Genomic DNA, 13361 nt, shown 5'->3' with positions numbered 1-13361 from the left:
TCTGCTGCACCCTGTTAGTCTCAAAAACTGGTTGAGGCTCTGCTCTTATTTCAGGTAACGAGTGAAACTGATTGCTAACTGGAATTTGAAATGTGATTTCTGAGGTTTTCTCCTTTTCCCTGTTACTTTCACCTTCTCCCAGGTCCCATTGTTTCTTTTCCCCTTCAACCTATCTAATTCAAAATACGCCATTTCTAATTCTGCTTGAAGCGCATAAATCTTTTTTCCCTGTTCCACAATTTTCTTGACTTCACTACAGAATTGACAACACCATGCAAGAGCCTTATCTCACACTATTTTAGCTTCCCCACTGTATTATTCCCAATGAAACATTAACCCACAGTCCTGCCATGTTTCTCCCATACCAATTCACCTGGAGCAACTTCCACATTCATCACAAATGATGCTTTTCTTACAGTAAATTAAAAAGTACTAAAACACACTTAAGCTGTAAAAATATAATAATCACTAAAACTTATTTTTCATTGAGTTGTGCATTTAACTTCTAGGTGTCAGGCAGTAGCAGAATAACTAAAGCATGTCCTTTGCCATTTCTTTGATTATCTATCATCATACTTTGAAATGAGGATTGTCCTATCCAAGATGCTTCACATACCTCATGAAATGTTATTCCATCACCCACCCATGCTACACTACATCCTGATCCACGCCTATACCACTCCCATGTCAGCCCCTTGCCACATGGACCATATCCATATGGAAAACCCAGGTGTAAGATGTGCCAGATTCACCAACCCGGTCCAACATGGTGCTGACCACAGCATGCCTGAGCTCAATGGATGCTACCAAAAAGTGCATCAGGATTCTTCCTCTGAAAATCAGATTTTCTGACCTACATAGATGGGAGTTATGCTTGTGACACATCCTTCACTCCCATAATTCTCCTGTCCTCAGTCTCCGCTAACCCACTGTACCCCCACTCCCCCTACCCTACCAGTTTCCCCTTCCTCTTTTCTGTCACCCACTCCCAATCGATGCCTCTCCATCAACTTCAGCATGCACAACGCTTCACCAGCTCCAGTATGTGTGTGCCAGTTCACATTACTAGCCTCTTTGTGTGTGTGTGTGTGTGGGGGGGGGGGGGGGGTGAAGCATGTGGTTAGTGGGGTGGGGTGTGGGGAGATACTGTTTAATAAACAAGTACATAATGCATTACAGGCTCATGAAATGAATTTCAGAAAGATGGTAACTAAAAATATAAATGAATGAGATATTTAACAGATATACACTCCTGGAAATGGAAAAAAGAACACATTGAAACCGGTATGTCAGACCCACCATACTTGCTCCGGACACTGCGAGAGGGCTGTACAAGCAATGATCACACGCACGGCACAGCGGACACACCAGGAACCGCGGTGTTGGCCGTCGAATGGCGCTAGCTGCGCAGCATTTGTGCACCGCCGCCGTCAGTGTCAGCCAGTTTGCCATGGCATACAGCGCTCCATCGCAGTCTTTAACACTGGTAGCATGCCGCGACAGCGTGGACGTGAACCGTATGTGCAGTTGACGGACTTTGAGCAAGGGCGTATAGTGGGCATGCGGGAGGCTGGGTGGACGTACCGCCGAATTGCTCAACACGTGGGGCGTGAGGTCTCCACAGTACATCGATGTTGTCGCCAGTGGTCGGCGGAAGGTGCATGTGCCCGTCGACCTGGGACCGGACCGCAGCGACGCACGGATGCACACCAAGACCGTAGGATCCTACGCAGTGCCGTAGGGGACCGCACCGCCATTTCCCAGCAAATTAGGGACACTGTTGCTCCTGGGGTATCGGCGAGGACCATTCGCAACTGTCTCCATGAAGCTGGGCTACGGTCCCGCACACCGTTAGGCCGTCTTCCGCTCACGCCCCAACATCGTGCAGCCCGCCTCCAGTGGTGTCGCGACAGGTGTGAATGGAGGGACGAATGGAGACGTGTTGTCTTCAGCGATGAGAGTCGCTTCTGCCTTGGTGCCAATGATGGTCGTATGCGTGTTTGGCACCGTGCAGGTGAGCGCCACAATCAGGACTGCATATGACCGAGGCACACAGGGCCAACACCCGGCATCATGGTGTGGGGAGCGATCTCCTACACTGGCCGTACACCACTGGTGATCGTCGAGGGGACACTGAATAGTGCACGGTACATCCAAACCGTCATCGAACCCATCGTTCTACCTTTCCTAGACCGGCAAGGGAACTTGCTGTTCCAACAGGACAATGCACGTCCGCATGTATCCCGTGCCACCCAATGTGCTCTAGAAGGTGTAAGTCACCTACCATGGCCAGCAAGATCTCCGGATCTGTCCCCTATTGAGCATGTTTGGGACTGGATGAAGCGTCGTCTCACGCGGTCTGCACGTCCAGCACGAACGCTGGTCCAACTGAGGCGCCAGGTGGAAATGGCATGGCAAGCCGTTCCACAGGACTACATCCAGCATCTCTACGATCGTCTCCATGGGAGAATAGCAGCCTGCATTGCTGCGAAAGGTGGATATACACTGTACTAGTGCCGACATTGTGGATGCTCTGTTGCCTGTGTCTATGTGCCTGTGGTTCTGTCAGTGTGATCATGTGATGTATCTGACCCCAGGAATGTGTCAATAAAGTTTCCCCTTCCTGGGACAATGAATTCACGGTGTTCTTATTTCAATTTCCAGGAGTGTATTTTCATTACTAGTAGAACCCATTCCTTTCTGTGACTTGATTATAACTTTTAAATTTGTCTGAATCCAGTTTGCATTCATATTATATACAGCAGCCTAAGTTATTCTACTTGTGTCCTCAGAGTAAGTGAAATAAAATGATCATTATATAAAAATAAATTTTGTTTCCATTTTCTCCAATAACTTCCTCTCTTTGCTAAAGTTTGTGCATTTGTAAAGTTATTGCTGTTTCTTTGTACTTAATTTGTTTGTACTTAAGTATTATGTCTCCTTCCATATGTATACTGTAAAAACTGTATATAATTCATAACATAATTACAGTTTCGCTCAATGGTTCAGTGGGAAAGTACCAGGAAATAGATCAAGAGGTTCTGTATTTGATTCATAGCCAATCGTAGGATTTTTTTCCATCGCTTTTCACTTTTTTCACCTCTGTCAGTATCTGCTAATTTGAAAATCATAGAATTGCAATGTGGTTGAGAATCCACATTAAACTGCTGGTTCCTCTACAAAAATGCCTAGTTAAGTTAGTTCAAAGATATGCAAGGGCATATCTCCTCCAGTAGGACTAAAGTGTTGCAGTGTTTAAATCAAGCCTTGGCTTACTGACAACTTTACAATTACCCATTGGTTTGAAAGGTACACTATCAGATAAAAGGAATCCAGATACCTGTTAGTGGACATTAATAAGTGGTGTATCCACACTTTTCCTTTATGATCACTTGAACTCTTCTGGAGACACTTTCAGTGATGTATCTTTATTGCTGAGAAAGTATGGCAGCCCATTCTTCTTCAAGAATTGAAACCAGAGAAGGTAATAATAGGAAGTCATAGTGTAGGACACTGGGGTTTGGAGCTAAGTTGATGTTGTATCCTATCCTAAAGAAGTTCCATTGTGTTCCGGCTGGGATTCTGGGCAGTTTAGTCCATTGCACGAATTTTATTTTCCACATACCATTGCCACATAAATGCTGTTTTACAACAGGGTGCATGGCCATGCTGATACAAACAATCATCATTTCCAAACTCTCTCTTAATGTATGCAATACACAATGCTGTACAATGTGTTTGAATCTGTCAGCATTTAGTATCTACTTCAGTACAATAAGGTGACCACATCATGACCATGAAAAACACACCCGTATCGTAATACCATCTGATCCATACTTCGCTGTTGGCACAACACAATAGTAGGTAACTTTTTCCAGGCATTTGCCAAACCCAAACCCTCCTATGGTATTGCCACAGGACATATTGTGACTCATTGCTCCAGATTACTCATTTCATGTCATCCACTGTCCAGTGGCATCAATCTTTAAACCAACTCACATTTTATTTAGTGCTGACTACAAATGTGTGGCATATTAGGAGCTGTATAACCACTGTACACCAACCTTTTTAACTTGCTACATACAATCATTGTCAGGACTAGTTTTCCTGTACAAGAGACTTAACATTTAGTGCCCCCTCACCCCCTTTCCCTTCCTACACTCTCCCCTGTGTCAGTTTTTGCTACTAATTGTGACATTCACTTGTCCTTGGTGGACATGTCCCTGATGTCACAATATCCAATGCATGACCTGAAACATAAAACACTTCACTAATTGTTACCATCTTTATCATGCATAATAGCTCTGCACTGTTACTTGCCCCAGACATGATAAATATTTTCAATGCCTCGAATATGGAAGGGATCAACTTTCATAAGCGAACATGTGAACTTAGCTGGTAAAATAACGTACGTCACTGAAAATTACAAATAAACAATTTTGAAGAAATGTCATCAAAATCTTAAGCCTCAATGCTCAAAAAACTCCCAAACAGAATCTAGATACATGCACAAGATTGAAATATATTACATTTGTGGACATAAGCTGCATAGGAAGAAGATTCCAAACATCCCATGGGTTAATCTCAACAGACTAGGGAATGACTTAGTTATAACACAGATCCAAGAAGTAGCAAACAGAAAATTGATTGTGGGGCTGGTGCTACGGAGGAAATCCCTCTCAAGGTCAAAAATAATGAATACTTGGGAGAATCAACCTTTAAATGCCAGGTCAGTGAAACAATACATTGGCAGGACAAGAGCGATGTTTTTTAGGATAATGAAGCTTTCCACCAGTGCAACACCAGATCGAAGTGTATGCGTCTCACATGTGTCTCAAACAGACTTCACTCCACACAATAATAATTTATCACTTTTGCATTATAATGTACAGAGTTTAGAAAACAAAATAGATGCTTTTGAACCATTTATCATGGGACTATCTCCACATGTAGTAATAGTTACAGAACATCAGAAAACAGCGGACTACATTCAATATTGAAATTAGAAGGCTGCAACCTAGCTACATCCCACTGTAGAATACATAATGAAGGTGGTAGTGTTGCCATCTACTCAAAAAAATGTAAGTTCATAACCACCACAGAAAAAGTGCTACAAGGGAATTCAGACTCACATTTTGCACTGTTCCTTTATGTCATAGGTGTATATAGATCTCCCTGTGGAAATTTTGATGTTTTTCTAAAATCACTTCATAAAGTTTTAAGTAAATTAATGTCGGGTGGTAGAAGTGTAAATTTTGTCATACTGGGAGATCTGAACATCAACGCTTTACATGATGGTCAGGAGAGCAAACTTTTTACAGGTTGTATCCTATTTCATGAGGCTAAAGATCTTCTTGGACTGGTACCCACCAGAATAGCTAACACAAATAGTAGTTCAATTGATCATGGCCATGAATTATGACTTCATCTCAACAAATGTCATAAATCGTCACCTCTCAGATCAATTAGGCCAAACACAAATGCTAAAGTGTAATACCAAATTCAAATCAAGAAAAATGTACAAGCACAGGTGAATACTATCTGCAAACAACATTGCCACACTAAGACATAGTTTAAGCCCCTATGTCAAAGGAGCTGTTTGCAATAACTTGTTACCAATCAAAGTTCAGATATTTGCAGGGGATACTTTTAAAAAGAGAGTTAAGCAGTGGCTTATCCAAAAATGCCCTTATAACTTGAATTTATCATGAATTAAAATGTAATAAGAAGTAAGGTAAACTAAAAAGAATTGTAATTGTAAAAACTTTATATTTAGTTAAAAATTCATGTGCATAAAAAATTTGTGCTACAAGCAATAAATTGAAAACTGAAACACAGAGCTAGCATTTGTGCACCACTCTTACAGTTGTGGTGCCTCTGGCATCCCTCTAAGCTTGGTGCCTCTAACAGCAGCTTGTGATGCTTGGACCTCAAACTGGTCTTGGTCATTGTGGTAGCTGGGATGCCAGCAGCACTTTTGAATTCGTGAGTGTTTCTTTGGCTGATTTCAGGTGATTTTCTACAACCATCCTCCACAGTGCTCAATGGTCCTTGTCATTAAGAATATGAGGTCTTCATTTAGCTGCAGCAGTTGCTTCACAGACGCATCAGCAGCAGTCACCTTTGAAAGCTTTAAGGGATGAAACATCTCTGTTGCATCTGTTACTCAGGTGGCATCCAATGACTAGTTCACATTTAAGTCACTGAGCACTCTTAACTGACCAAATCTGCTGTTACTGCTTCTCTACTGACAACACAAATCTCCCCACTTCCTTTTCTATTGGCAGGTCTGCCTTTTAAAACCTCTAATGGTCATTTCTCTATTACATAGGGGTGTCCAGATACTTTTGATCATGTAGTGTAGATTAGCGGCATTGGTTCCAGTCTTATGTAAATAGACCTCACATCCACAGCTTGAGTATATGTGCTCTGTCTAATACAGCATTACTACCAAACAGTGATCAAACTACAAAAAATAAATAAGTAGTTCTGTTTTGTCATGTTCTTTGAAAATGTTTTTTTATTTTTTTTTAAACTGTTTTGTGGCTTTTCAAAATGTACTTGTACTGATTGAGTTATTAACATATGGACCATAATTTAACAGGAGGTTTTAAAAAAATTACAATTTGAGTATAAAAATGATGCAAGAATGATTTAATTTCTTCCATAAATTGTACACAAGTTATATAAATATTGATGTAACAACAGTTATGACTGAGAACTCTTTTTTGTTCTTTTTTTAACAGCACTGAAAAATTCTTTATATTTCTTTGTACTACAACAAACAAACACAGAATGCAGGAAACTAAAAAACTCTGGCTGAAACTGGCCTTGAATAACATAACAAATCTTGTGACTTAAATACTGCTGGATGAAACAGCTTCACCCTCCAGTAGAAACTGGAAATTATGGTAGACCAAAACTCATACATTAAAATAACTAATCAGATGTGAGTACCTCTGATCAAAATTTACTTATTTTAATTCTGTTGAGAAGAAATGGAAGAAGGAGGAGTTGTGAGACCATATAAGTATAAGTAAAGGTTAATAAGTCCTTTTATTTCACAACTTTCTTCCTCAGTGTTGCAGATCTAACTACTTATACATTCCTCACAATTCTCCTTCTCCTTTTTCTCTCTGTAGGTAGAAGAGAAACCCTCGGCTCATCACATTTCATATTCATATTCTGCTTTAATCCATGTTTGTTGGACATGTGAGTATTTTGACTTTAGATGGTTATTAGCTGTTTTTTATTAGCTCCTTCTATGAAATGATTTATGTGCACCTGTGACATTCAGATGTGTATTTTCTTATGAAAATTAAATTCAAGGTTTTCTATATGTAATTTCCGTCTTTGTCCTTGTATAAGTCATCATTTATCCCATACAAATCTGTTGAAGAAGGACAATCAACATTGTAAAACCAGTCACAAACACGAAAATTCTGGTTGAAAACTGTTCCATTTGGGCAAAGAAAGCTGAACTGCTGGCCTGAAGGAAGACACCAGTGCCATACCTGCAACAATGCAATACATCTTTTCACATGTGCAGCATTTGTATTGAATATAATAGTAAACTCAAAACAAGGTATACAAAGTATTGTCAATGGTGGTAAGTATTACACTTTCAAAATGTCTCACAGCCGATAAATTTCCTTTTAGTTGAAACTAATGAGAATTTTTAAGTCATGAAATATGAACATTATAAAAGCTATACATTTTTAATGATCATGTGAGAAAACATCAATCTTAATGGAGAAACAAAGTTAATATCAGAAAAAGGAACATAAGATATCTAGTCTTTAACTATTACATATTAAACTTTAATTAAATAATTTAGTGAAATAAAAAGTATGGCTTATGCCAATATTGGACAATTGCTCACAACAAAATGGCAGGCACTCATATTCTACAGTTTCTTCCTTTTTTATTGGCCAACATTGTGTTTTCATGTGTCAAACATGCTAAGTGACAATTACAGTTATTTGTAGTTAAAATTTGTCTTTATGAAACTGAGTCTGAAATAAGCTCAGTGATTTGATAATTTCTTTGCATGTTGCTTGAGGATGTACTTCCATTTATAGTGAGATTTTTATTAGATTATTTAGAAATAGAATGTACTTTTTCTGAATTTCTGAAGAAACAATACCTCTACAACAATATTTACATCTCAAACTCAGTAGGAGGCAGTGCCATACTAAATTAAGTTCGCTCATTTATACAATATCAGTATTTTGCTGCACAATCTTCATGCATCTCATTTCACTGATATTTTGCTAATTCAGAAAGTTATTTTGAAGTAACAAACATACAGGGTGTTTCAAAAATGAAATATTTGAAACGGCAATAAAAACTAAACGAGCAGCGATAGAAATACACCGTTTGTTGCAATATGCTTGGGACAACAGTACATTTTCAGGCAGACAAACTTTCGAAATTACAGTAGTTACAATTTTCAACAACAGATGGCGCTGCGGTCTGGAAACTCTATATAGTACAATATTTTCCACATATCCACCATGCGTAGCAATAATATGGCGTAGTCTCTGAATGAAATTACCCGAAACCTTTGACAACGTGTCTGGCGGAATGGCTTCACATGCAGATGAGATGTACTGCTTCAGCTGTTCAATTGTTTCTGGATTCTGGCGATACACCTGGTCTTTCAAGCGTCCCCACAGAAAGAAGTCACAGGGGTTCATGTCTGGCGAATAGGGAGGCCAATCCACGCCGCCTCCTGTATGTTTTGGATAGCCCAAAGCAATCACACGATCATCGAAATATTCATTCAGGAAATTAAAGACGTCGGCCGTGCGATGTGGCCGGGCACCATCTTGCATAAACCACCAGGTGTTCGCAGTGTCGTCTAAGGCAGTTTGTACCACCACAAATTCACGAAGAATGTCCAGATAGCGTGATGCAGTAATCGTTTCGGATCTGAAAAATGGGCCAATGATTCCTTTGGAAGAAATGGCGGCCCAGACCAGTACTTTTTGAGGATGCAGGGACGATGGGACTGCAACATGGGGCTTTTCGGTTCCCCATATGCGCCAGTTCTGTTTATTGACGAAGCCATCCAGGTAAAAATAAGCTTCGTCAGTAAACCAAATGCTGCCCACATGCATATCGCCGTCATCAATCCTGTGCACTATACTCTGGCGCATGAGACGATACGTGGACGTTGGCGTCATTTGGACCGCAGCTGCAACACGGCGAACGGAAACCCGAGGCCGCTGTTGGATCACCTGCTGCGCCAGCTGCGCGTTGCCCTCTGTGGTTGCCGTACACGGTCGCCCTACCTTTCCAGCACGTTCATCCGTCACGTTCCCAGTCCGTTGAAATTTTTCAAACAGATCCTTTATTGTATCGCTTTTCGGTCCTTTGGTTACATTAAACCTCCGTTGAAAACTTCGTCTTGTTGCAACAACACTGTGTTCTAGGCGGTGGAATTCCAACACCAGAAAAATCCTCTGTTCTAAGGAATAAACCATGTTGTCTAAAGCACACTTGCACGTTGTGAACAGCACACGCTTACAGCAGAAAGACGACGTACAGAATGGCGCACTCACAGACTGCGTTGTCTTCTATATCTTTCACATCACTTGCAGCGCCATCTGTTGTTGAAAATTATAACTACTGTAATTTCGAAAGTTTGTCCGCCTGAAAAAGTACTGTTGTCCCAAGCATATTGCAACAAACGGTGTATTTCTATCGCTGCTCGTTTAGTTTTTATTGCCGTTTCAAATATACCGGTCATTTTTGAAACACCCTGTAGTTATGATTTCAAGCAAAGCATTATTTAAATATTTATCACACTGTATCTGTTCATGGAATCAAATGGGAACTGGCTCAATTTTAGGTGTTTCTCATTCTGAATAAAACTCCAACTTCATCATTAAAATAATAAGCATGAGATAAAAAGGCCTTAGACATGATTTTCAATGCAAAGAGTTGTTGTATTTCATGCAAATATGTGACTTCTTGTTAGTGAATGGTTCTCTTGGACTCTGTTCACTTACTTGGCACTGTGTTTCAACATCTGCATAGTAGCCAGGACCTCTCTGATTGCAGGTGAAGGTGAGACCTTGCGGAACTTCATTGTATGTGGGGTATTCGAGCCCTTGCTCTTGCTGGAAAATTTCACATATTATGGTAAAAATATTAGCTGAGTGGAGTATGTAACCTTCGTGCATTTTAAGTTAAATTAATGTAATATAATTTATCAGAGTCTACAGGACTGTGTGAGCCAAAGCTACTGGAACTTTAAGTGGGCCATTACAATGCACAGAAAGATGGTAAGAAAATTTACAAACAAAACAGTAAGACAAAAAATTAGAAAAAGAGCACAAAATTATTTAGAGTAATACATAGGCGACAAGAAATAATACACTCCTGGAAATGGAAAAAAGAACACATTGACACCGGTGTGTCAGACCCACCATACTTGCTCCGGACACTGCGAGAGGGCTGTACAAGCAATGATCACACGCACGGCACAGCGGACACACCAGGAACCGCGGTGTTGGCCGTCGAATGGCGCTAGCTGCGCAGCATTTGTGCACCGCCGCCGTCAGTGTCAGCCAGTTTGCCGTGGCATACGGAGCTCCATCGCAGTCTTTAACACTGGTAGCATGCCGCGACAGCGTGGACGTGAACCGTATGTGCAGTTGACGGACTTTGAGCGAGGGCGTATAGTGGGCATGCGGGAGGCCGGGTGGACGTACCGCCGAATTGCTCAACACGTGGGGCGTGAGGTCTCCACAGTACATCGATGTTGTCGCCAGTGGTCGGCGGAAGGTGCACGTGCCCGTCGACCTGGGACCGGACCGCAGCGACGCACGGATGCACGACAAGACCGTAGGATCCTACGCAGTGCCGTAGGGGACCGCACCGCCACTTCCCAGCAAATTAGGGACACTGTTGCTCCTGGGGTATCGGCGAGGACCATTCGCAACCGTCTCCATGAAGCTGGGCTACGGTCCCGCACACCGTTAGGCCGTCTTCCGCTCACGCCCCAACATCGTGCAGCCCGCCTCCAGTAGTGTCGCGACAGGCGTGAATGGAGGGAAGAATGGAGACGTGTCGTCTTCAGCGATGAGAGTCGCTTCTGCCTTGGTGCCAATGATGGTCGTATGCGTGTTTGGCGCCGTGCAGGTGAGCGCCACAATCAGGACTGCATACGACCGAGGCACACAGGGCCAACACCCGGCATCATGGTGTGGGGAGCGATCTCCTACACTGGCCGTACACCACTGGTGATCGTCGAGGGGACACTGAATAGTGCACGGTACATCCAAACCGTCATCGAACCTATCGTTCTACCATTCCTAGACCGGCAAGGGAACTTGCTGTTCCAACAGGACAATGCACGTCCGCATGTATCCCGTGCCACCCAACGTGCTCTAGAAGGTGTAAGTCAACTACCCTGGCCAGCAAGATCTCCGGATCTGTCCCCCATTGAGCATGTTTGGGACTGGATGAAGCGTCGTCTCACGCGGTCTGCACGTCCAGCACGAACGCTGGTCCAACTGAGGCGCCAGGTGGAAATGGCATGGCAAGCCGTTCCACAGGACTACATCCAGCATCTCTACGATCGTCTCCATGGGAGAATAGCAGCCTGCATTGCTGCGAAAGGTGGATATACACTGTACTAGTGCCGACATTGTGCATGCTCTGTTGCCTGTGTCTATGTGCCTGTGGTTCTGTCAGTGTGATCATGTGATGTATCTGACCCCAGGAATGTGTCAATAAAGTTTCCCCTTCCTGGGACAATGAATTCACGGTGTTCTTATTTCAATTTCCAGGAGTGTATGTTAGTGTGGAAGCTTCTAAACTGGTTCTAAATATAACTCCTCTACAGTATGAAAGAAATGTACCACAAGGAAGCATTTCAATTTTGATTTGTAAATATGGGTTCTATTATTAAAATTTGTCGTTTCTGGTGGAAATTTGTGGAAATGAAATGTGTGGAATAGTGGACAACTTCATTCCTAACTGTTAAATAAATTATATCCAAGTGCTAATTATTTTTCTGACTGGTGTTCACTGAGTGACTGTGGCAGTTCCCTTTGGATGAGTGCATCATTAACCAAAAATCTCAGAAGGAAACGTATGTACAGGGATGGCTGAGACAGCAGTCTAGGACTACTGAAGAATTATCTTTACCAAATTCATGACCTGACACCACAAATCATTAAAACTATTCTTCCCTAGTTTAAAAATAGTCACTTAAGTGCACTAAGCTGCCCATAAATATCATAACATAGGGTATAACTGAATGACAGAATGCAAAACAAATAAGCGATCCATTTCAGAATCAGAGAAGATTATTCTTATAGTATTTTAGTTTTTGTGCACGATTATGCATGTGAGACTCCCAAGAGAGCATTTCATCTGTTTTCAGTATGACAATCAACAACGTTTGAATGATTTTTGATAACCTCATGAAAGTGAAATTTTACCTCTATGAGAGTTCCATGTCAAAACCTGAGTGCACTGTGTTGATGTTAAAAATGTATTAGTTATCAGTAAGCCATAAACTAATGCAATCCATTGACATATTTGCTAAATCATTACATTACATTCCACATCCTTCACCGTCACACTTGTATCATCTGAAAATTGGAAAAAGAATGAATCACTTGCCATGTTCAGTGGCAGATCATTGATGTATGTTAAGGAAGCAGGAAGAAGTCACAGCAGCATCCTATGGTATCCACATGCTGTAACTCTTCAATCACATTAAAATCTGCTCTTTGTTCGTTGACAATGATGGACAACTTTCTGTCACTTGTTAGAAAACTGAAATGGACCATTGTTCACTTATCCCCTAACTCCATAATATCACATATTGCAAGACTGCAGCATGATTTACACAATGAATGATTTTTATAGAAAAGAAAATACCAGTTGCCTCCTGTATATTTGCTATTGATGTACACTCCAAATTTAATTTATTTACCAATGTTTGAAGAAATATTATTTAAACTGTTAGTGAGGGAAAATCTGTTTAAATCAGGTTACAGAGGTCGATTACTAAGGGCATCTAACTTTCTTGTGGAGGAAAAAGGTAGCTTCATGCAGCAGCCAAGAGATCAGATGATCTGAATAAGAGTAGGAATTACAAATTGTACAATAATATTCTCAACAAAACCATACAGGCATCAAAGAACATGTTCTTGAGGACAGAAATTTATAAATCGAGCGCAGCGCAGATGAGGTTCGCGTTACGGTATGATGTGTTTCTCGTGGTTAGGGTATTGTACCCCTATTGCACTTTTACCGATCATCATGTGTAGTGACAGCAGTGCAGCGCAGTGGAGGTTTGCGTTACGGTATGGATGTGTTTCTCATGGTTAGGGTAT

General features: G+C 41.5%; 1 protein-coding gene across 1 annotated transcript in view; it reads right to left on the bottom strand.

The window, feature by feature from the left end:
* Positions 1-6678: 6678 nt before the first annotated feature.
* Positions 6679-13361, bottom strand: part of LOC126184096 (U-scoloptoxin(01)-Cw1a-like) — a 41617-nt gene continuing 34934 nt past the window's right edge. The window contains exons 3-4 of the mRNA XM_049926457.1: positions 10017-10127; positions 6679-7514 (exon numbers count right to left, since the gene is read on the bottom strand). Coding sequence (XP_049782414.1) covers positions 7335-7514; positions 10017-10127 — 291 coding nt within the window. The 3' untranslated portion in view covers positions 6679-7334. The remainder of the gene's footprint in view (positions 7515-10016; positions 10128-13361) is intronic.

This window comes from Schistocerca cancellata, chromosome 4, assembly GCF_023864275.1.
Source record: "Schistocerca cancellata isolate TAMUIC-IGC-003103 chromosome 4, iqSchCanc2.1, whole genome shotgun sequence".
NCBI lineage: Eukaryota > Metazoa > Arthropoda > Insecta > Orthoptera > Acrididae > Schistocerca > Schistocerca cancellata.
The sequence above is the reverse complement of the archived record's forward strand: the minus strand, read 5'-3'. Positions and strand labels throughout refer to the sequence as shown.